This window comes from Cibotium barometz, chromosome 21 (assembly GCF_041138505.1).
Source record: "Cibotium barometz isolate CiBa-2024 chromosome 21, ASM4113850v1, whole genome shotgun sequence".
Taxonomy (NCBI): domain Eukaryota; kingdom Viridiplantae; phylum Streptophyta; class Polypodiopsida; order Cyatheales; family Cibotiaceae; genus Cibotium; species Cibotium barometz.
This window is the reverse complement of record NC_141066.1, coordinates 39,627,677-39,651,831: the sequence shown is the minus strand read 5'-3', so window position 1 is coordinate 39,651,831 and position 24,155 is coordinate 39,627,677. Positions and strand designations below refer to the sequence as shown.

General features: G+C 47.6%; 2 protein-coding genes across 2 annotated transcripts in view; one reads left to right on the top strand and one right to left on the bottom strand.

The window, feature by feature from the left end:
- APP1 (aminopeptidase P1) overlaps positions 1 to 24,155 on the top strand; it is a 71,722-nt gene that overhangs the window by 5,990 nt on the left and 41,577 nt on the right. Inside the window, exons 3-4 of the mRNA XM_086815796.1 lie at positions 23,360 to 23,499; positions 23,829 to 24,113. Of these exons, the coding sequence (XP_086671922.1) occupies positions 23,360 to 23,499; positions 23,829 to 24,113 (425 nt within the window). The remainder of the gene's footprint in view (positions 1 to 23,359; positions 23,500 to 23,828; positions 24,114 to 24,155) is intronic.
- LOC147627174 (uncharacterized) lies at positions 2,546 to 5,381 on the bottom strand. The gene is made up of 3 exons (XM_086815792.1): positions 3,558 to 5,381; positions 3,153 to 3,474; positions 2,546 to 3,030 (listed from the first exon to the last, which is right to left on the bottom strand). Exons 1-3 carry the CDS (start codon positions 4,448 to 4,450, stop codon positions 2,557 to 2,559), a joined length of 1,689 nt encoding a protein of 562 aa, XP_086671918.1. The 5' UTR covers positions 4,451 to 5,381; the 3' UTR covers positions 2,546 to 2,556.

The window sequence follows — 24,155 nt, the reverse complement described above, 5'->3', positions numbered from 1 at the left end:
GATTACATCCCCGCAATGGCAGATTTGTTAGAGATGGCTGAGAGGCATGTGAAGATCCCTACACTCCCCACGTTCCCGGTGGACCGTCAGTTGGACGGGAACAACTACGGCATATGCAAGGTTATGATGGAATGTGTTTTGGAGTCTTACGACCTTGTTGATTTCATCGTTGTTGGGGTTCCACGGCCGGAAGTAGAGGAAGGGGAGTTACCGAAGGACCGGGAGGCACAGGCACAGTTGTGGGATTGTGTCAACACCAGGGTCTGCTCATTCATCTTCCTCAACTGCACACCGTAGGTAATCAATCATGTAAAGCATATGACGTTGGCCAGAGGTATATGGTAGCATTTGGCTTCTCTTTACAACAGGGTATCGCCCATGAAGAGGATTTCCTTGGAAGTACAGATGCGGGTTATGAGCCTTGCAAAGTTGTCGACGACGCGGGAGCATATTAACAAGCTGCAGGCTCTTCAGCAAGAAGTCCTCCAGGCTGGGAAGGAGATATCGTTAGAGGATATGGCCATAACATTGCTGTCGCATTTGCCCTCTCAATACTCAGCATTTTACTCATCTTTGATTACCAGTGGCAGGCTCAGCACCATCACGTGGAAGGAGCTTGTGCCCATGGTCTTGGACTAGGAGGAACGATTCACGAACCCTCCTCTCAGGGTGGAGGTTCGGAGGTCTTAACTGGCCAACGGTCGAAAGGCCGTAACAGGGGCAAAGGGAAGGCTTCATCGGAGAAGTCTTCATCAAAGAAGTCTTCTAAGAAGAAGTCCGACGCTGACCGCGAGAAACTAAAGGTAGAGAGGACTTGTAATGATTGTGGCGAGAAAGGCCACTATTGGAGGCAGTGTCCCAAGCGGAAGAACGAGAAGGGTGAAGATTCCTCAGCAGCAATCATGAAGACTTTGGCTTTTGTGCACTTGGAGGTGATGGACATCGATGTTTCATTTTCTTCAAGCAGGGAAGAGGTTGGAGTACTCTCCGCGACGGATACTCGGGAGTGGATTCTAGACAGTGGTGCTTCCAGGCACATGACTCCTTCCCGTTCGGCTTTACAAGATCTCTGCAGGTATTCTGGTCACATTCTTACTGGGGATACATCCACTATCCCAGTTCACAGTGAGGGCAGGTTGGAGATAGTTTCCGATGGCAGAGGGGGGAAGCATTCTTCCCAGGTGTTGTATGTTCCGTCACTTGGTTTTCATCTGTTGTCAGTGCATCAGGTTTGCAAGATTGGCATACGGGTGGAGTTTAATGAGCATTTTGTTGCTCTCCGGGACAAGGCAACAAGCCAGGTAGTTTGGAAAGGCGGAGTGGAGAATGGAGTTTACAAGCTTTCGGCACTCCCTCTCCCAGGTCCTCAGTTTTGTGATGAGTGGCAGTCTGGTAGTGGCCACTTAAGTGTGGATACGTTGCAGGTGCAGGCTTTCCCGGACCATATGGTGGATAGCTTGCCAGTTGATGGCAGCAGTTGGCAGGAACTTTCCCGTACTGATGTTGGTGGTTCTTGTGTTTGTCAGTTAGAGGAAACTTTACAGGTGACCTATGCTCTGATGTCTCGTAGCATTTGAGACAAAGAAACTCCTTAGATGAGGATGTTCTTTCCATGGGGACCTCTCGGAAAGCCAGGCAGGTGGCAGTTGATTACTTGCAGAAGGAGGTGGTGGTTGCACATTCTCCAGGCTTTGTGGTTCCGGATTTCAAAGGGGGTGGTTGACAGGTTTCAGAAGGCCTTGCATGGTCTTCAGCAAGTTTCCAGGATTTGGCTTTCCACCGTAACAGGTGTTGATCCTTGTGAGCAGTGTGATGCCTCTTTGACTCGGAAGCAGAATGGTTCATTGATTTGGTTGATGGACACCAGATTGGACGTGAGCTTCATGATGAGGCAGTTGAGCTCATGGTTGGAGATGACTCTTTGGGAGGCAGGATTGCGTATCTTGTGGTTTCTACAGCATGCGAAGGATCATGGACTCTTTTACACAGGAGGGGGATTGATGGATGGAGTCCGACTCCACAGTTGGAGTGACTCATATTGGGGAGGAGATCGAGACACGAGGAGATCTATTGCAGGCCTAGGAGAAGTTTTATAGAGCAGTAAGAGGCAGTCATCTTTTGCCTTGTCGTCGACAGAGGCAGAGTATCGGGCTGCTTGTGATGCTCATAGTTGCCAGGCGTTTCAGAAACGGCAGGTATGAAACGGGTTTCATACGTTTTGAAACGTTTCATAAAAGGTAAGAAACGGGTAAAAAAACGTTTCATACAAAACAGAAAAAACATGTATATTTTTTACTTGAAATATACAAAAGAAAAAAATATTGACAGAACTTTTAAGAGACCACATTGAATTCATTTCAATAAAAACAGAATACATGTAAGATATGATGATATCACAAATCACGTGGGTGATCACTGATGACTAAACAAAAATCAAAAAGCATCACCACGTGGGTGATGATTCATGACTCTAAATCCAAGATCAAAATAAATAACATGTCCAAAGTTCAAACTAAATAACATGTCCAAAATCCAAATAAATGATACTGGCAGCTGCTAGCTACTATCTGCATCCTCATCTGCATCCTCATGCTCATCCTCATCTGCATCTTCTGCCTCTGCAGCCTCACTCTCAAGGTCACTGCCGGTAGCCGAGTCCTCAAAGGCCTCATCCTCTAGAGGTGCAGGTGCACCACTAGTACTAGCCTCTCGAGAAGATCGTGTAGTGCGAGCCGGAGCCATGATCTCCTCATAGAGCATAGAATAGATGTCTCTCTCCTCCTGAGGAATGTCGGGAATCTCCTTGCACTTCATGATATCAATCTTGTCTGGATTCACTTGGCGAGGCTCAATGGGATGACCCTTTTGTTCTAGCAATCGGAGATTGCATTGACAAAAGACAAGCCTCTCCAACTGTGCTGAGGACAGTCTATTTCTCTTTTTCGTGTGAAAAAGAGCCCATGTACTCCAGTTTCTCTCACAAGGCCCTGAACTGCAATCCTGGGAGAGAACTCTCAGTGCAATCCGTCTCTACATTGCACAAAAAAGAATGTTAAGTTAGAGTCAAAAAGACAGTAGCATTTGAATGTGGATTTTGAAAGAATAGGACTCACGAGACAAAGATACAAGATTCAAGAATCAAGAAACCTTACCAAGTTGGGTGTCCCAATACCGTATTTCTCCCACCAAGACACTGGCTCCAACTGTGTCTCCCTGAGCAATGCAGTAGCTCGCCCAAACATATGGCTACCGTTGCGGTAAATGAGAAGCTCATCCTCGAGCTTTCTCATCAGCTGTATATCACCTCCCACTCCCACCAACTTGGTAATGTACTCGATCCATCCTGACTCTAGCTCCTCATTGAGGTATTGCTCCTCATTCCTCCAAAGGGGATGCAAAATGTGAGCAACAGCATGGATTGGCCTATGAAACCAATCCCAACGCCGATTCCAGATCTCCTTAATATCTTGAACTCTGCATGTAACATGTGACACACATAAGAGATCAAGATTTATAAAATAACTCAAAGACTAAAGTTAAAGCCCAAGGGTGAGCACCTGTCACGCGACAAGGTAGTGAAATCATTGAGAGCTTCACCAATTCTGTCCATGAACTCATAAAGCAACCCAATGGTACTTCCCTCCATGTCTGTGAGCCGAAGGACACTATACATGGGCTGAAGTGCCTTCACAAGTCCCTCTGCATCCTGCCACCAAGTATCTCTCATGACCATACGAGAGAATGCTATAGACTTGGGCTCATCCTTGTCCTCCCATGCTGTCCATTCACGACACACAACTGTGCGTAATAAGCCATGTCGCACTCTCACTAGTCTCTCCACCACAATAAACATATATGCAAACCGAGTTTTGGAGGGCTTTAGAAGCTCAAGATCACTATTGGCCCTGTACATGCTCAAAACCTTTGGCCTCTTTGTGACAAAGTTCACCATGGTAGATGCTGCTGAAAATACATGGCTCACCCAATCAAGCTTTCCCACATCCTCAATCATCAAGTCAAGGCTGTGTGCTGCACAAGGTGTCCACACAATCTTGGGGAACTCCTCCTCTAACATCCTGCCCATGGATACACAATTGGACCCATTGTCCGTGATCACCTGCACAATGTTATCAGGCCCAATTTCATTGATTGCCTGGCGCATGTGGGACATAATGAACTCCCCTGTAACCACTATCCCTGGCACCGATGCATCTATGGCACGAATGAACATTGTGCCTTTGCAGGAGGACACAAGAATGTTGTACACATTTCTCTTCCGCGCATCTGTCCATCCATCACAAAGCAAAGTACAACCATACTTTGCCCAAGTGGCCTTGAGAGGCTCCATCTCCATCTCCACAGCCAGTTGCTCCTTGCGAAGCTCAGTAGTGCGCAATGTCTCATAGGAGGGGCCATCCCACTCACACCCAATGCGGGAGATAGCTCTCATTGCCTTCTTCCATCAAGGAGTCCTGACAATGTGGAAGGATAATCCACATTGAATAAACAACTTCATCAACTCCCTCGTTGCCTCTTTCATGGCAGCCTTTTGCATCCCTGCCTGTACATGTCCTTTCTTGAACACTGGAAGACTAGTTCTTTTGGCTCGAGGTGCCGAGCTAGAACCACCTGCAACACCACCTGCAACATCACCACTGGTATCTTCCTCTCTGATACTGCGAGTCCTCTTGGAGACACTTTGACGTGCTTCAGGCTCTCCCAGATTGGGGATATCCTCAAGGGGGATACCTAGCTGCATGGCCTTCCAAGCCTTGAGGCTATCATAGATTTCTTGTGGCACATGCTTACATGGCCCAATGCCGAAACCCTTTGTTTGTGAGAAATGTGCCTTCAACCTGGTGAGACTGCCATGGTGCTTATCAGCACAAAAGTTGCATTTCCACTTTCCAGAGCCTGAGCCACCATATCTAGACTCGAAGGTGACATTGTTCCAAAGAGAATCACCTGTTCGAGGCATCCTACAAGATGAGGATAAATGCAGATTGTTGGCCCTGCAAGTGCGACACCGTCGAAGATATGCCATAAATATTGATGGAAGAGAAAAAAGTGTGCTGTTTTGTGAGTTGTGCAGAGAAAACCAACTTAGAGCAAAACAGGACTTTACCCCTTTGGAAGACCTCCACAAGGCCCAAGGACACCAAGGAGCTGGGGGTCGACAGATGCGATGGAAGGACAAGATGGATGCACGCAAATCGGCGAACTCGCATGCGGCGGCCACTGGGAAGCGTGATAATGTGCGCCGTACGAATCCAGGAAAGAAACGTTTTTTGAGGTTTTTAAAAACTGCATGTTTTAAGAAACGCGTTTCATACTGTACGAAACGTTTAGAAACGTTTCGTACGTTTCATAAGTGTATGAAACGCGTTTCTATGCAACACTGATGCTGCATGTGAGGTGGTGAGGTTGCAGAGGTTGCATGGCAGGATTGGGCTTCCATTGGAGGAACCCACGGTCATCCAGAGGCACTTTGTTCGTGGACAGATCGTTGCTGATGACATCTTGCTAGAGTTCTGTTCGACGAAGGACAGTATGGTGGACCTCTTCACGAAGTCGCTATCTCAGGATTTGCTCAGGTGGCACCCCAGCTCCCTGTGGTTGGTTTCATAGCCAGGAGCTGAGAGGGGGTGTTAGAAGTTATCTCTTGCCTTTACTGAGACACCAGGGCCTTTGTTGTGGGTGTGCCTGCCCTTGTAGGTGTTGTTCTCATTTTTCCTATATTTTTCCGTATTTTTCTTGGCTTGGGTGGATGCCCAGTGTTGGCAGGAGGGCCTATGAGCTGGCCAACTGATGCTTCAGGTCCACGACCTCACACATGCACTGGCCGACTGTTGACAGCTGGCCGACTTGCTGTCTTGGCTGGTCGTGGAGGTTCAGGGCCTGTCGGCTGCCCTTCTACAGGCCGACTGTATCATTGGGGACATATAAAATTGCCCCATAGCCCCTTGCCATTGTTGTATTATATTCGGTATCTTCTTGTGTATATATAGTAGAGTTATACGCCTCTCTCTCCATTGCTGTCTATCTTCTGCACTTGCTCGTGTTTCTAAATTTGGTCATCATCTCCGCTGCGTATTCTAACAGGATTTGGACCACTCTCCAGGATCATGGATTTTCCAGACTAGAGATGCCTCTTTTGGAGCTTAGACACAAGGAATCCCTACTGTGACCCATATCAGCGGTACCTGCCTGAGGACTAGCACAGAGAGTTCTCACTAACTTTTTCCAGACTAGAGCCCTGAGAGCAGCCCCCCCCCCCCCCCCCCCCCCCCCCCCCCCCTTCCCGCAGTGACCTCAAGCTGATGTAGGAGCCCAGCCGAGAGGAGTGACATTAGATAGAGCCACCGAGCTATGCAAAGAATGTACGCGAAGAGTGGGATTGGTTGAAGCAGGATGAAGTGTAATATGCGGAAGCTTCGGAGAAGGATCGGTACTTCAAAACTCAGAAATCAGCACTCTTTTCGCGACGGAATTAACGCACAAACTGAAAGGAGATGTGCAGAAAATAGAGAGAGAAGGGGGAGATGGAGAGGACACAGTATTGGGTCCCAATTACCCTCTGTAGGGCCCCCACCACGGATGGTGTATTTGCTTTATTAGAATGATGTAAATCTGAAAACAAATACAGGAAACTTGACATTTTCTTGGCTGGAAAATCCTGCCCTTGACCTTCAGAAGTCCACCCCTTTGCTTGGCAATGTCCTTGGCTTGACTGGCCCTTTATTGGCTTGAGCACTTGGTGAAAACTGAGATGAATGATGGGATTATGGCCTCCACTATTTATACTCCTCCTGAGGAGCAATCGGCCAGCTGAAAAAACAAGCTATGTCCCACGACTGGTGAAATTCAGCAATAAATGCTGAATTAAATCCCAAAAAATACTACCTTTTTTTCCCTAACAGGCTGAAAGTGATGCGCCTGCTTCTGATTGGCTGGACACCACTTTTGTCCACAATCCCAAGGCTGGGCAGCCTGTATGGGCTGCCCCATACATGCCCTACAGCCATATAAAGGCTGTAATCTCCTGGAGATTGCCTTATCTGTGCCCTAGGGCTGTCCTACAGCCCCTCCATGGCTGGTGGGTTCAGCCTGGGCCTTCCTGGCCCTCATGGGGGTGGTTCTACACCATTCCCATGCCCACACACGGATCCGGGGTAGTCCTATGGGCTGGCCCCTTGTCCAAAACATAATCTACTCAGTGATCTGGCATCCGGTACCATACCAGATACACAGAACCACTGACATCATTCTAGAGGGAGACTCACAGCGCGGACTGGCACTGTTTCATGTGCAGGACAGTGCACACCTGACCTTGGACTCATGTGCAGGACAATGCACACCTGACCTCGGACGACTGAGATGGATCCCTGGCTGACTCGTCCCGGACTAGGCTCACATGGGACCAGTTCACCATCCCAGGTCCTGCACCTTCTGTACAGAAATGTCTACGTGGCATCCAAGTGCGGGATGCACGTGACATCCCCTTCTGCTTAACTTGACGGAAGCTGCATAGCCTCCAAATAATCCGTCAATAATGCCGGATAGTCTTCGAAAAATTCTTTGTCGAGCCATATCGCTTCATGAGTTCCTCAGTCCTGAAACTTCGTGAGGAATTGTCGTAGTCTTCGGCCTGAGCCATGCTTGAAACGGTGCAGAAGGATCTGTTCTGGAACCATTACTTCTACTTCATCAACAATGTCTGGTTTCGCTTCGTCTTTGACCTCTGAAGGGGGTGGACCTGCATATGGCTTTAACCAACTGACATGAAATACATCGTGCATAGTCCAACTCGGAGGTAGCTTTAATTGCATAGACATCTCATTAATCTTTTTCCGGATGGGAAATGGTCCGAAGCTTCTGAAAGACAACTTTGGGCATCGCTTGCCCACCTGCTTCAATCTTTGCTTCATAATCCGAAGATACACCCAATCCCCTTCCGAAAACTTCATGTCCCTTCGGTCTTTATTGGCCTGTCGAGTGTAGGCCTCTTGCGCTTTAGCCAATCTATCTTTAACGGACTCTAGGATCTCCTGGTAAGACTCCGTCACTCTGTTCGCCTCCGGTACTGAAGACGAAGTCCTGGTTAACGACGACTGGAAAGGCCTTCCAAACGCTGCCTCATATGGAGTCCTGCCAATAGCTGAAGAAAAAGAGTCATTCAAAACAGCTTGAACTAAAGGCAAAAACGATTCCCACTTACCTTGCTGATCGTGGACATAACACTTCAGTACATCAAAGGCCAACTGGTTGTATATCTCTGTCTGGCCATCTGTCTGTGGGTGGAATGCACTGGAAAAATTCAACTTAGTACCAAAATTATCAAACAATGCCCTCCAAAAATGACTGGTAAACTTGGCATCTCGGTCTGACACTATGGTTCTAGGAATCCCGCCAATCGGGTACCAATGCCGAATGAATAGCTGGGCAACATCCTCGGCGGTCACATTGGCGCTACAAGGAATAAGCATAACAAATTTGCTGAACCTATCAACAATAGTTATTACGCTTACTCGGGCTAGGAGGCAGATTTGTGACAAAGTTCATCGAAATGTCCTGGAAAGGACCCTCAGGAATTGGCAAAGGCTGTAACAACCCTATCTTCTTTCCAGTAGGAGCTTTCACCTTTTGACAAATGTTACAGCGTTGCACATATGTAAACACATCACGCCTCATCTTTGGCCAATAGTATTGCCGTTCTAATTTCTCCAAAGTCGAATTCATGTCCCTATGACCACCTGTAATGGTGTCATGGGCATCATGGAGAAGAGCTGCCCGGAATGATTTCATGACACATAGTCGGCCTTTGTAGAAAAGCCAACCATCGCGTATCAGAAAATGGCATGGTCCTGTGGCATCCAATGCCTGTTCCCACTGAGTACCGAATTCCTCGGAATCCGCGTACGTGTGCTTCATGTCTTCTAGTCCTGTACCAACAAGGTCAAGTCTAGTGGTCTGAATCGCAGATACTTGTCCCTTCCTGCTCAAAGCATCGGCCACTGGATTGGCCTTTCCTGGAAGGTACTCAATCATACCACCGAACTGCTGGAATATTTGACTCCAGCGGTGTTGACGATCACTCCACTGTGCACTTGGCATCGTCTGAATCCAGCGCAATGCCTGATGGTCAGTGCGAACCCCGAAGTCACGGCCATACAGGAAATGTTTCCAATGTTTCAAGGCCTGTATAACTGCTAGGAGTTCACGATCATAGACTGAGTAGTTCTTCTCGGCGGGTAGTAACTTACGAGACATGTAAGCTACTGGATGACCATTCTGTTGCAATACACCTCCAATTGCGATGTTACTCGCATCGGTGATCACTTGAAATGGTTCGTCCCACGAGGCAAGGGCTAAACAAGGCGCTTCTGACAAAGCCACCTTGAGGTTCTGGAATGCCTCCAACGCTCGTGGAGTCATTCGAATCTTTTGCCTTCTTGTTTTCACTCCCTTTAGCAGATCGGTGAGGTCTGCCGAGAGGTCGGAAAACTTGTCAATGTGGGTGGAATATGCCTGGCATATACCCACAAATGATCGAATGTCATAAGTTGTCTGTGGTACTTCCCAGTTAACAATCTCGGCCACTTTAGCCGGATCCAGTCGAATGCCTTCAGCACTAATTATATATCCCAAGTAATGTACCTGGAATAGATAAAATTCTGACTTCTTTTCATTGACGTAGAGCTCGTTGCTTTCCAGCAACTTAAGGACTTTCTCCACATCAATGTCATGTTGCTCAACTGTAGCTGAAAATATGAGTATGTCGTCCAAAAATATGAACACACTCTCTCTAATCAACTCCTGAAAAACACGCATCATCATGCGGTTAAATGTAGCGTCGTCAAACCAAATGGCATGACCACAAATTCATAGTGGGCCCGTTCTGTACGGAAGGCTGTTTTGGGGATGTCCCCCTCTACAATCCGTACCTGGTGGTACCCACTCTTTAAATCCAATTTAGAGAACACCTTAGCTCCATTCAATCTCTCGAGAATATAGTCAATTCGAGGCATCGGGAATCTGCTCTTGATAGTCAGCTTGTTGAGTGCACGATAATCGACACACAATCGAGAAGATCCATCTTTCTTCTTGACAAACAAGATCGGTGCCGCAAATGGCGACACGCTGGGGCGGATGAAGCCAGCTTGCAACAATTCTTGGAGTTGGCGGTCCAACTCCGATTCCATTGCCTTAGAAAGGCGATACGGAAACTTGCTCGGGGGTTCCGAGCCTGGGAGGAGGTCAATCTTGTGATCCTCCGGTCTGGACGGGGGGAGCTGGGGAGGGAGACTGTCCCGAAGAAAAATCTTCTGGAACTTTTCATGGAGAACCGAGTACTTCTCGGAAGCACTCTGGGCTGTCTGGATGTAAATCATCGCACACTGTGCGCCTTTCCTGACTGCTCGCTTAGCCTGCAAGTGACTTATGAGCGGAAAGTTTGGAATACCTGGCTCACACTTAATGGTCACGGGGGTGTTTGACACATTCTGATCGATCTGGAACGTGTGCTTGTCCCACTTGACATCAGGAAGAAACTTGTGAAACCACTGGATACCCAAAATTATGTCTGCTCCTACAAGAGGGGCAACCATAAAGTCACGCACACACTCTATGCCCTGAATCACTAACTTAGCACCTAGAGCTTCATACTTGACGCTCGTTGTCATACCTGTGCTAAAACCCTCAACCTGTTTGTCCACCGGAGTCAGTTCGAAACGGCACGCCTAGTGGCCTGTTCTGTGACCACATCCTCCGTGCTGCCGCTGTCAAACAAGACGACGACTCTCTGGCCACCTATGTAGCCAAAGGACTTGAGCAATTCGTTGCGCTCATACTCGTGGTCATGGGCGCCCTTCTGCTTATCTTCGAGCTCCCGGCTAATAATTGCTCCAACTGAAGCACCGGGGGTTGAAGAACTAGGGGTAGCCGCTGGGGTCTGTGTGGGAGCTGTGCTCACCGCGGAAGCTGTGGAGGCGGCGGCGGCCTTTGGAGGCTTCTTCGGACAATCCCGAGAAGTATGTCCTTTTGTGTGACAAAAGAAACATCTACCCTCCTTCTTGTACTGAGAAAGCTCCTCAGCACTCAACTTGCCACCTGTCTTGCCTGCCTCCGCTTTTTGGTTTGGAGTAAGCTTAGACTCATTGTTCGAGTTCTTGGAGCCAGAGGCTCCCGGGCTCTGTCCTGGGGAAGACCCCGTCTGGTTCTGGCTTTTGCCCCCCGAGGTGTTAGCCTTGGGAGAAGCCGGCTGGGAAGTCCTGGGTTTGCCACCATTGTGTTTCATTTTTGCACTCTGCGCAAGCGAGTGCGCGTCCTCAAAGGTGGCTGGCCTAAACATACGCACCTCCCATTGGATTTGCGTGTCCAGGCCATACAAAAACTTCCGAATTAGATAAGCCTAATTGCAGACACAAGGTCGAAATTTTATTGGCAAACTGAAGGACTGTTGCGCGTTCTGACACGCTCTCCTGAACTCGTCTTCGAGTCGCTCAAGGTAGTGGGGCGGTAGAAACCGCTGCTTAAGGTCGCGGACGAACTAAGGAATGGCCTCACCTTCCAAGTACCAACTAGCTAAGATCACTTTGTTAGTATCTGTTTTCCTAACTGCGGCAAAGTAAGCTTCAAATTGATGTAACCATGAATAAAGAGTTGTGGGATCGAGTTTACCATTATACTTACTGAAATTCATTTTCTCGGGAAAATGATTCGAGGGCGCCGCTGGTGTCAATCTGGCGTCCAAAGCTCTGAGGTAACGCTCGTGTTCCACGCGTCGCATGGCGTCGTCTTCTCGTTGTCGAATCTTCAATGCACGCATCTGCAACTCAAGCAAGGAGCTTGGCTGCGGCTGTGACCCCGCGAGAGGGTCCCTATGACGAGGATCTGGTATCTGGGATACGGAAGGAGAGGGAGGAGGAGATGGAAAACGCGACGCTGGAGAGCGAGAACGCTCCTCCAGAGCCAAGATCCGCGCCTTCTGCTCATCCAACTTGGCTGTCTGGTCTGCGATTGCTCGCATCATCTGCTGGAACATGTCTGTGACACTCAAGCCTGGTGCCCTAGCTGGGCTACCTGGTGCACTCTGGTCCCATGGTTCTAGTTATCTCTCGTCGCCAAAGCTCGCCATAGCGGGAAAATGCAATTCCTTTCCGGAATGCAATCTGACCATCCACTATCTGTGTGGGAGACTTCCGGAGGCTTCCGGAGGCTAAAAACCAACCGTCCTTCGAGGGACAGGAGTCACTCCGAAAGGGGTAGTCCACCGGTGTCTAAAAACCAACCACACGAGCGAAAAAGTTTTCTGGTTTTCTTTGCTGAATCTTTGTCCTTGAAGTAGGCTCTGATACCACTGTAATATGCGGAAGCTTCGGAGAAGGATCGGTACTTCAAAACTCAGAAATCAGCACTCTTTTCGCGACGGAATTAACGCACAAACTGAAAGGAGATGTGCAGAAAATAGAGAGAGAAGGGGGAGATGGAGAGGACACAGTATTGGGTCCCAATTACCCTCTGTAGGGCCCCCACCACGGATGGTGTATTTGCTTTATTAGAATGATGTAAATCTGAAAACAAATACAGGAAACTTGACCTTCTCTTGGCTGGAAAATCCTGCCCTTGACCTTCAGAAGTCCACCCCTTTGCTTGGCAATCTCCTTGGCTTGACTGGCCCTTTATTGGCTTGAGCACTTGGTGAAAACTGAGATGAATGATGGGATTATGGCCTCCACTATTTATACTCCTGCTGAGGAGCAGTCGGCCAGCTGAAAAAACAAGCTATGTCCCACGACTGGTGAAATTCAGCAATAAATGCTGAATTAAATCCCAAAAAATACTACCTTTTTTTCCCTAACAGGCTGAAAGTGATGCGCCTGCTTTTGATTGGCTGGACACCACTTTTGTCCACAATCCCAAGGCTGGGCAGCCATTATGGGCTGCCCCATACATGCCCTACAGCCATATAAAGGCTGTAATCTCCTGGAGATTGCCTTATCTGTGCCCTAGGGCTGTCCTACAGCCCCTCCATGGCTGGTGGGTTCAGCCTGGGCCTTTTTGGCCCTCATGGGGGTGGTTCTACACCATTCCCATGCCCACACTCAGATCCGGGGTAGTCCTATGGGCTGGCCCCTTGTCCTAAACATAATCTACTCAGTGATCTGGCATCGGGTACCATACCAAATACACAGAACCATTGACATCATTCTAGAGGGAGACTCACAGCGCGGACTGGCATTGTTTCATGTGCAGGACAATGCACACCTGACCTTGGACCCATGTGCAGGACAATGCACACCTGACCTCGGACGATTGAGATGGATCCCTGGCTGACTCGTCCCGGACTGGGCTCACATGGGACCAGTTCACCATCCCAGGTCCGGCACCTTCTGTTCAGAAATGTCTACGTGGCATCCAAGTGCGGGATGCACGTGACATGAAGGGGAGACAGTGTAGACATATATAGCTAAGTACTGGAAGGTACTGCTGAAAGTTACTCCCTTTGTCTCTTTCTAATGGGGAGAAGAAACGGAAGTTTGAATCAGGTTTGCACCCCATCATTCAAGAGAGCTTACAGATGTACCCAAATCAGACTCTTCAGCAGCTGATAAATTCGGCACTCATAGCTGAAAATTTGCATATGAAGTGGGTTAAAAAAGTCAAATTCAGATTCATTTAAGGGCAAGAGACGGGCTGGTTATGACCAGAAAAAGGGTGGACAGACCTGTAAAAGTGAGCAGAAAGATGCCTTAGATACAAAGGGAAACTTGTCTAAGAAGCCGAGGGGTAAACGCAATGATTTTGGGCTGTCAAAACAGCAGAGGCTTCATCATGTACGTGATGGGAAATGTTTTGGTTGCGGTAGTAAGGATCACATATATCCTAAATGCCTGCAGAACCCCAAGAATGCAGAAAAGCCTCATGTGAATGTTGTGCCCGATGTGCAGAGTAACACGGGGCAACCCCCAGATCATAGAACAATGTGTAAAGCATGGGGACAGTTGAGGGATCAGCCCGCACTCTTTTTGTTTGATGATGCATCCACAGATAATTTCATTTCGGTACATATGGCTGCTGCCATAGGCTTGGATGTAACAGATTTTGGGACTCAAATGAATGCAGATGCTGCCTTTGAGGGTAAAGGATTCCTCCGAATAGACCTTCTTACAGTGTGAGTGCAAGTCATCAAGAAGAGATTATGGTGTAGGTTAATTAATGACTTGCTTGAGAAAGGGTTGATACGTCCTAGTTCATCTCCTTATTGCTCACTTGTATTGCTGGCGCAAAAGAAAGACGGGTTGTACAGGATGTGTGGATTATCGTGCCCTTAACAAGGTGACGATAAAGATCAGGTTTCTGATACCAAATATCGATGATATTTTAGATAGGTTGGAGGGTGCAGCATGTTTTAGCCGCATCGATCTTAAGAGTGGATATCATCAGATACGGGTGGTCCCTCAGGATATTCACAGAACGGCTTTTCATACGCAGTTTGGGCTTTATGAGTTCTTGGTGGTCCCGTTTGGACTTACCAATGCGCCTGCCACATTTAATCGTATGATGGATCATATCTTCAGAGCACACAAAAAGTTCACAGGTACTTTCTTTGATGACATCATTGTGTTCTCTAAAGATGAAGAGCAGCATAAGGAGCATTTGGCCATAGTGTTTGAAGAGCTTCGTCACCATAAGCTCTACATTAATGGCAAGAAGAGTGAATTTTTCTTGGCTGAAATTCATTAAGGATGGGGTACATATGGATCCCGCCAAGTTGCAGGCTATAAAAGATTGGCTAGAATTGAAGAATGTACATGAGATCAGGAGCTTTTTGGGATTATGCTCATATTATCGCCGGTTTATTAAGCTCTTCGCCGAGATTGCTTCGCCTTTGCATGATTTAACAAAGAAGAAAGCTACTTTTCACTGGGGTGACAAGCAAAGGAATGCCCTCCTTAAGTTAAAGGAAGCAATCATGACTGGACCGGTGTTGATCATTTCAGATTTGCATAAACCTTTCTCGGTGGAATGTGATGCATGTGGGAGTTCTATTGGTGCAGTGTTGAACCAGGAAGGCCATGCAATGGCATTTAAGAGCCGTCGGTTGCAACATGCCGAACTCTACTTGCAGGTTTACGAGAAAGAGTTATTGGCAGTGATTCATGCTCTCACGATGTGGAAGCATTATCTTTTGGGAGCTGAATTTACCGTTAAGACTGATCATCAGAGCACCAGGCTTACTTCAGCTTTTACCTATTCCAGATAGACCATGGGAGAGCATTGCCATGGATTTTATATTTGATCTTTCGAGGACACAAACGGGGAATGATGGCATTTGGACTATCATATGCAAGTTCAGTAAGTAGACTCATTTCATTCCCGTGCATAAGAAGATCAAATTTGATCACATGGTGAAGTTGTTCATGGTGAACACCTTCAAGTATCATGGCATGCCTTCGTCTATCATTAGTGACCGTGATCCACGGATGACGAGTTTATTTTGGAGAGGGTTGTTTGACAACATGGGTATAACTCTCAAGTTTTCATCATCGTTTCATCCATAGACAGATGGGCAGTCGGAAGAGGCTAATTCCAGAGTGTTAGATCTTCTCAAGTGTTATGTGTCAGAGCACAAGCAACAAGGGGAAAAGTATCTTTCTTTGGTGGAGTTCGCTTATAACAACACCATCCATACCTCTACGGGCAAGGCACCTTTTGAGATTGTGGAAGGAGGGAAGAAGGTACCACCCATTTTGCACACAAAGGGTAAGATCTTTGAGGCTGACCAGCATGTGGAGAACATGGATGAAGCTTATAGGAGAGTTAAGTTGACACTCCAAAAAACTTAGCAAAAGCAAAAGAAGGCAGCGGACCGTCACAGGCGTGCATTAGAGTTTGCATTGGGTGACTGGGTTCTTTTGCGATTTGAGAAAGCTAGGCTAAAAAAGAGGAAGGGCAAAGAGCGCTTATTTCCTAAGTTGAGCATACGCTATTATGGACCTTTTCAGGTATTGGAAAAGATTCGTGAGGTGGCCTATCGTTTGAAGCTACCAGATCACTGGAGGTTTCACAATGCATTTCATGCGAGTCTACTTAGACCTTTCCGAGGGGATGTGCCTGAGGATGTATCAGATGAGGCTCAGCCGGAAGTGGAGGAATTTGATGAGGTTCTTATTCTCGAGCAGATACTGGCACATAAGGAAAGAAAGGTATGAGGTAAAGTTTCCCGTCGCTATCTTGTGAAGTTCAAGAACTATTCACCGATGGATGCAAAGTGGATGGAGGAGGGTGACTTAGCAGATTCACCTCAGGTATTGTAGCTTTATCTCGATGCCTTTGAGTTGGAGCCGACTCTTGCTACAACTCATTCAAGTTTAGCAGAGCATAGGTTTGGAGCATTGCCTGATGCTCAAGAGGGGGGTAGCACCTCCGCTCTCTTGATACAGATAGGCTCAGATGTCATCTAGAGGTCGCTTGGTGCAGCTTTTGTCTCACCCGAAGATACTGACAGCTGACAATACATCTGCTTATGGGACTTCTATGATATATGCGTACTAGTCACATTGGATGTTGTGGTTGTGTATGGTTCACAGTTGTATACAACTTGGACTATTACTACACCATTGGTTTGTAGTGAATGTTGTTCCATATGCATGGCTTACCATATTGTACTTTTCACTTTTAGTTGGATCACATGGCTGATATCTTAATGTATTGGGTAGCCTTCGTTATCAGTGTGGTTCCGCTTTGGATGTCTTGCTGTATCACCAGAATGCAATCGAGGACGCTTGCCATTTTTCAAGAGGGGGTATGTCATGACCCTGTGAAATTGGTGCAGCATAAGTGTGAGCATGGTGGTCGGTGAGCAAGTTATATATTTAAATGTTCATACTTGGGTGGCCGGACAAAAAGGAAACTGAAACCGATCCCGTCAAGTGGGAAGGACTCCGTTGGACACCCACACGCTTAATAGCACAACTTTAAAACCACAAATTTGAAATGGACAACTTAAACAACTTGAAATTTAAAAGAACAGAAATGGAAAGATGGACACCAGCACTGGGGCCGGAACGGGCCGACCCCCCCCTCAATATATGATATATTTATTGGGAGTATTTAATGAATACAATGCTCCATGGGTTCTGAGAACCAGCTAATGTCCATGTACATATGAAAACAGTGCCAAACAAGTAGGCTCGGATTTCGATGAAGAAGCTCGAAGCAGAACGACCACTAGTGTGGTCCAATCTCTGCGGTCCCGTGCTTTCACTGGACTCCGCGGAGAGCGCCTCACTGGTGTTCCGAGACCACGCACAAACAGGCGCTCTCGTACTAACGCCTGGCTCTCCCGATCTCAGCACCTTTGGACCGAGGTTCGCCAAAATAGCTTGGACAACCCGGCACCGAACGGGTGTTGGCCGAGCTGGTTGAATCCTTTATCAGATTTAAACACATAATATTTTACTCAAATCTGAAAATCACTTACTTGTAAATGGTTGATAGAAAACCAAAACTTGCGGTATGATGAAACCACTCAGGTAATGCGAAGTCTTCCTTGTAGAACACCAGTGGAGATGATGTACCGCCACAAAGGACACAGCCGCCTGCTCTTTGCCTGATTGGAGAAGGAGTGCACAGTCACTTGCAGCCTGCTGGACAGTAAGAGCAACCACTTTGTGGAGATGGCACAGTTGCCTGCAGGAGAGGAGCAGTAGAGTGAGGCGTGGCCTTCAGATGGTGGCAGCCAACTCTGTGTAGGCAAAACATGTAACGGGAGCCTGGCTGTAGTAGCACATGCGCAGCAGTGCCTTGTGAAGAAGGCCCACGTCTGAGTGCAGTAGCAGCCGCCTGAAGGAGCAACAATACATCAGCCGCCTGGTAGGGTAGTAAGCGCAGCCAGCAGAGCAGTGGGTATTGCAGTCACTGTGCAGGGAAAGCATCCGTCAGCTTGAGGGAGAGAAGTTGTACACAGCCTGCAGTATAGAAGGTACGCAGCCTGCAGTACAGAAGGTACAGCCTGCAGTATAGAGGGTACAGAAACAGTTGCAGCCAGCCGCCTGGGGAAAATCAGGCGCAAGAGAAGATGATAGCCGGTTGATGAAAAATCAACGCCAGAAGGAGGCGATTCTTTTTACGCTTGAAGGGAGAGATTTCTTTTAATAAAATTAAGGTGGAGTTGCAACTAGAGATCTCCATGCTTGCATGAAGGGGGACTAGTGGGGGTTGGTGACCATGCCCACCCCCACACTCACTTAAAAGTGGGGCTCCCCACCTTGGCCCCAAAGTGGGTGCCCACTTTTTAAATAAGTGTGAACACCTAACCTTATAAATCAAAGGGTTAGAATATAAAACATTAAAACAACATGTACCATATACTTACCACCTGTTCACATGCACTAAAACTCGTCAGAATACAGAGCAGACTTCACGACTCACTGGCAGGCGTCCCCGCTCAGTAAGTAACACGTCAGGCAGGCAAACACACAAATACATGTCATGCGAAAACAGTTTCAAGCATGCAAAATATGTGTGCATGTGCAAAAAGTAACATGGACATATCTCCCGTTCATGGAACATGTACAAAATATCTGTCGGCACAAAACTGGCACGACATAAAAACATAAAATCCTGGTCTTTCTATGGAGTGACAGTCCCATAGGTAAGACACAGTTCCAGGCACGAGTTTCCCTAAGGTGTGACAGTCCCATAGGTAAAACACGGCACGAATACTGGCTCTTCCCAGCGTGACAGTCCCATGGATCGAACACAGTCCAGGTCATACACGGGTGGCACTGATCTGGCTCCCGTCCATACGACACCATCCTGCTAACACACGGGTGGCACCAGTCTGGCTCCCGTCCATGTCAGCAAAATACTGGCCTCTTCACATGAGACACCGGCTTGGCCTCAAGTGAACGAGACGCAAAAACTAGGAATGGACCAAATGGTCGGCCAATTGGTGACAGAAACATGTGTGGACAACCCCAAGTGTGAAGGGGACAAAGGAATTAAAATCTAAAAGGTTTTATAACCTTTGGTGGCCCCTAAGCTATTTATGGAGGCTACACTACTTTTGGGGGACACACCACTTTTTCTCTCATGCTTTTTGGGAAAGGGGGCTGGCGGGCAGCGCATGATTCTGGCTTTTGGAAAATAGCTATAGAAGGGGGTCTGCGCTGCTGGTCATATGTTGCTTTTTGGAAGGGGATACAGGCGGGTTGTGCTGCAGAGTGCAGAGGCGCAGCCTAATACTTCTTTACGCATGTTTCTTCGGATATAAAAGTTGGCTACTGTGCTGTGCTACAAGGCAGAGACACAGGCCTTCTTTTCTCTCTCTCTCTCTCTCTCTCTTTGGCTCTTGGAGGACTGGTTGGATGCTGTGTGGCTGAATATATAGGCGCCTACATGATCTTCTTCTCTCTCCTTTGCTTTTGGCAAGAAGCTGACTGTCAGCTGAGAAGCGTGGACTGTAAGAGGGGAACACAAGGCTGGACAATAGGTTCTCTCATAGGTTTTCTCTCTCCCGGCTGCAAGATAAGAGGGCAGGATTGAACGGGGCTTTTCCTTGCGTCTTTTCTCTTGTGAAAAGCAACATAAGGACTGTAAGTTTCTCTCTCTTTGTGAGCAGGTCGGACTGCAGGAGGTGTCATATTGAGTCTCTCTTTTCACTGGCTCGTGACTGTTCCGGAGTCGTTTCTCTGGCCCTTTGTGAGAGGAAGGGTTTGACAGTTCAGAGGGTGGAAACAGGGCAAGATTGTGGACTGATTTGGAAGAGTTTGTGGACTATTTTCATGGCTGAGTTTGTGGCTATGTGCATGGTTCAATCAGATGCATATTCAAGGCCTCATGGATGCACTTTCCCAGAAGGACCAAGCTTTTGCTCGGTTCAAGGAGTGGCATGTTATGGTGGAGAAAGAGTTTGGATTGTAGATAAAGACTCTTCGGGCTGACAGAGGAGGAGAGTTCTCCTCTAATGTGTTTGTGTGGTTTTGTGTGGAACATGGCATCAAGCGGAAGCTGGGCAATACAGGCTCGCCTTCAAAGAATGGAGTGGTTGAGCGAAAGAACTGGATTGTGGTGGAGATGGCGAGGGCGATGTTGGAGCATCTTGATCTTTCTTGTTCACTTTGGGGAGAGGATGTGGCTACGGCTATCCATATCCTCAAGCAATCTCTGACGACTTCAGTACCAAAGATGACTCCATTTGAGGTTTAATTTGGCAGGAAACTAGATGTCTCCCATTTCCGTGTGTTTGGGAGTGATGCATATGTTCACATTCCAAAGAAGCAGAGGGGGAAGCTTTACTCGAAGTCCTAAAAGCTTGTATTTGTGGGATATATAACTGTCTTTCCAAAGGATCAAATTGTATGACCCGGTGCGGAATGAGGTGGTTGTTAGTAGAGATGTTGTCTTTGATGAGCCGCCACTTCTTGGAGACCTATATGAATTTGATAATGATTCCGAGTCTATTGTTTCAGCTAGACAGCCTCAGTTAGTTGTTGAGGTTGAGCCTAAGGCTAGAATTGAGCCCCAACAACAGTAGGAGGCTCCGCGTTTTGTTCGAGTACCTAGGGGTGTTATTAGACACCCTTTGGGAGTCGGGTGTTACGGAGCTTCCCTTTGAGTGGACCATAGAGCACGGACCTCGAAGATCACACAGAGTTCGTGACAAAAGCCATTCAGCGGAGCTCTTACAGGTAAACTATACTTTTATGTCTCGTATCATGCGGGACAAAGAGCCCACTTCCGTGAAGGAAGCTCTTTCTCATGATACTTGGAGGAAAGCCATGCAAGTCAAACTGGATGCCATAGAGAAGAATAAAACTTGGGAGTTGGTTCCAAGGCTGTCAAAACAGTCACTCATTGGTGTCAAGTGGGTCTTTAAGACCAAGTATACGTCAGATGGGTCGGTGGACAAGCACAAAGCCAGACTTGTGGATGAGGGTTATGCTTAGCGGCCTGGCATCGACTATGAGGATACCTTTGCACCGATAGTGAGGATGACCACGATTCGGACCGTTCTTGCCCTTGCCTCTTCTCAGTGGTGGCCCATATATCAGATGGATGTAAAATCCGCGTTCCTTAATGGTGACTTGCAGGAGGAGGTGTACGTTGAGCAGCCTCTAGGCTTTGAGGTTCCAGGATCAAAGGGGATGGTTTTCAGGTTGCGGATGGCCTTGTATGGTTAAGCAGGTTCCTAGGGCTTGGAATCAGAAGATTGATTATGTCTTTCTACGGACTGGATTTCAAAGATCAGTTGGAGATCCTAACTTGTATCTCTTTCGAGAACGCTATTTGGTCACATTGATTATCCTTTATGTCGATGATCTCATTCTCATTGGCGGTAATGTGGAGCATATTGCAGTGACGGAGGCTGCCTTGTCAAAGGAGTTTGAGATGACCGACTTAGGCTTACTCCACTTCTTCTTGGGTTTGGGATGGAGAACTCCAAGCCTATCATGTCGTCGATGGACTTGAACACGAAGCTTACAGTGAATGATCCTTGTGAGCCGGTTGATGCCTCTCTGTATCGAAAGCTTGTTGGTTCATTGATCTGGTTGTTAAACACCAAATTGGACTTGAGCTTTGCTATGGGGCTGTTGAGCTCGTTCATGTAGACGCCTTTGAAGACTCATTGGGACGCATGATTGTGGATCTTGCGGTATCTGCAAGGTACGAAGGATCTTGGACTCTTCTACGACAGTGGAGGGGAAACAAAGGACCTTGTCCGACTCCAAGGCTGGAGTGATTTAGATTGGGCAGGAGATCTAGACACGAGGAGATCTACATCAGGCTACGGATTTACCCTCGGCTCAGGAGCTCTTTCATGGAGCAGAAAGAGGAAGCCAACTATTGCCTTATCGTCTACAGAGGCAGAGTACCGGGCTGCTTGTGGTGCTGCTTTGCGAGGTTGTGTGGCTGCGGAGGTTGCTTGGCGAGATTAGGCTTCCACAGAAGGAGCCCAAGGCCATCCAATGTGATAACCAGAGCTGTATCGCTATTGCTTGGAATGCGGTCTTCCATGCCCAGACCAAGCACATAGAGATACAATATCACTTTGTTCGTGAGAAGATTTTGGCTGGTGACATCTTGCTCGTTTATTGTCAACGGACGACAATGCGGCGGACCTCTTCACGAAGTCTATACCTCAGGCTATGCTCCGGCAACACTCTAGCTCACTAGGGTTGGTTCCACATCTAGGAGCTGAGAGGGGGTGTTAGCAGTCATCTCCTCTGTTGTGGGTGTGCCCGCCCATTTTAGGGGTTCCCCCATTTTTCCTCACTTTTCATAGTATTTTCCCATTTTTGTTGGGTGTGGGAGGACTGTTTTCTGGCTGTCGCTGTATCAGTGCTGGCCGACTGATTTTTACCTAGCAGACTGTTTTTTGCTGGTCGTGAGCATTTATTGCTGCTGTCAGCTGTTTATGGGCTGGCCGACCAGTAGGTTGGGGCCATATATATTGGCCCCGGCCCCCCACACTTCCATTGTATCATTTCTAGGATTTTCAAGTGTATATTGCGAGTTTATACAGCTTCTCTCTCGCTCTCTCATCTGCATTTTACTCTCTACAGCAGTTGTCTTCATTTCCGCTGTGCATTTTGACATCGTGCTCTCTCTCTACTGATCCTGCAGGGGGGTGTGGGGCCAAAGCTTTGGTATGTAGTCGATGCCCTGCATGATCCCTTTGTCTTGTGCTTTGGTATGTAGTCATGGCCTGTGTGATCCCTATGACCCTGTGGGGCCCGAATGGCATCCTTCGTCGCTAGCAAAGGCAATTTAAAGAAGTCTGTAATGGAGGTCCCAGAAGCGTCCAGGTGGTTCCGACTTCCTCGGTACCGTCTAAGCTTGACCTCCCAAGCTCTAGTAGGTACTTACCCAAGCATCTTTGATCTTCATACTACATAACCCATGAGGGGGACGATTCCATCTCAACAAAGACAGTGTAATCTCTTCTGAATATCATAGTAGGGTGGACATCTGAACATATAGTGCTTCTCTTTCTCCACCTCCTGGGTCGTGTGTACCCTGCCTCCCAGGGGGTCTTGCTGGCTGCAGACCACCTTTCTTGAACGTCTTTTCCTCAGTCTTAGCAAATTTTTGGTGGCCTTACATATGCATTACCTTTTTGCTTTTTCTGCACTCAAAGCAGAAAGCTCCTCTCGTGGTTGCTTGCATGTCTCGCAAGCTGTTTGAACATTTAATCCAGCGCTGTTTTCTAAGGTAGCACCGCCTTTTTTGAGGGCCGTTTCTGCAACTTGCTTTTAGTCAACGATATCACAGATCTTTGCATTTATATCTAGCCCTTGGTGTCTCTAAAGATGTGCTATCTTGACAGGGGGCTGTGTGTTTGTTTGTGCAGGACTGGCACTTATAACACGCAACCAGGCATTGCTTTGGACAGATGGCAGGTATTTTTTTCAAGCAACACAGCAACTAAGCAGCCGTTGGAAGCTTATGCGGGTTGGAGAAGACCCAGTAGTTGAAGCTTGGCTTGCTGATGTAAGACAATGACCCCCCTATCTAAGCAGTCTTTATGTGCATACTTTTGTTTTTTTTTTCATGAGCAGATCCTTCTGTAGTAGTAACTTGGGTGCCCACTCGAAGGCGGTTTGGTCTTCTGCCAAAGGCTGTACAATTATGGCTCCAGATGTTACCGGAGTGCCTATGCAGATTTGAACTCCGGACCTCCCCCTTCCCGGTCACATGACACAAACCCACACTGCTAGGCTACACACTCATTGGCTGCATGTGCATCCTTTATTTCACAAAAGTAGAAGCATATGGGCATGACTCTTGAATCTTGATCTTCTTATGAATGCACATTACAGAACCTGGAGAAAGATGCTGTTGTAGGAGTTGACCCGTGGTGTGTATCAATCGAAACTGCCCAGCAATGGCAGCAGGCATTTAGCAAGAAAGGCCAGCGGCTCGTCCAGCTCGAGAAAAACTTGGTGGATGAGATTTGGAAAGATCGCCCCGAACCCACGATCTACCCGGTGGCAGTTCACCCCATTCAATTTTCTGGCCGATCTTCTGAGGATAAGCTTACAGAGCTGAGGACGAAACTTTCAGAAGTGAAAGCTAGTGCACTTGTCATCACAACTCTCGATGAGGTATTTTTTTCCTGCCCCTTTTCTCATTTGAAAATTTCTTGG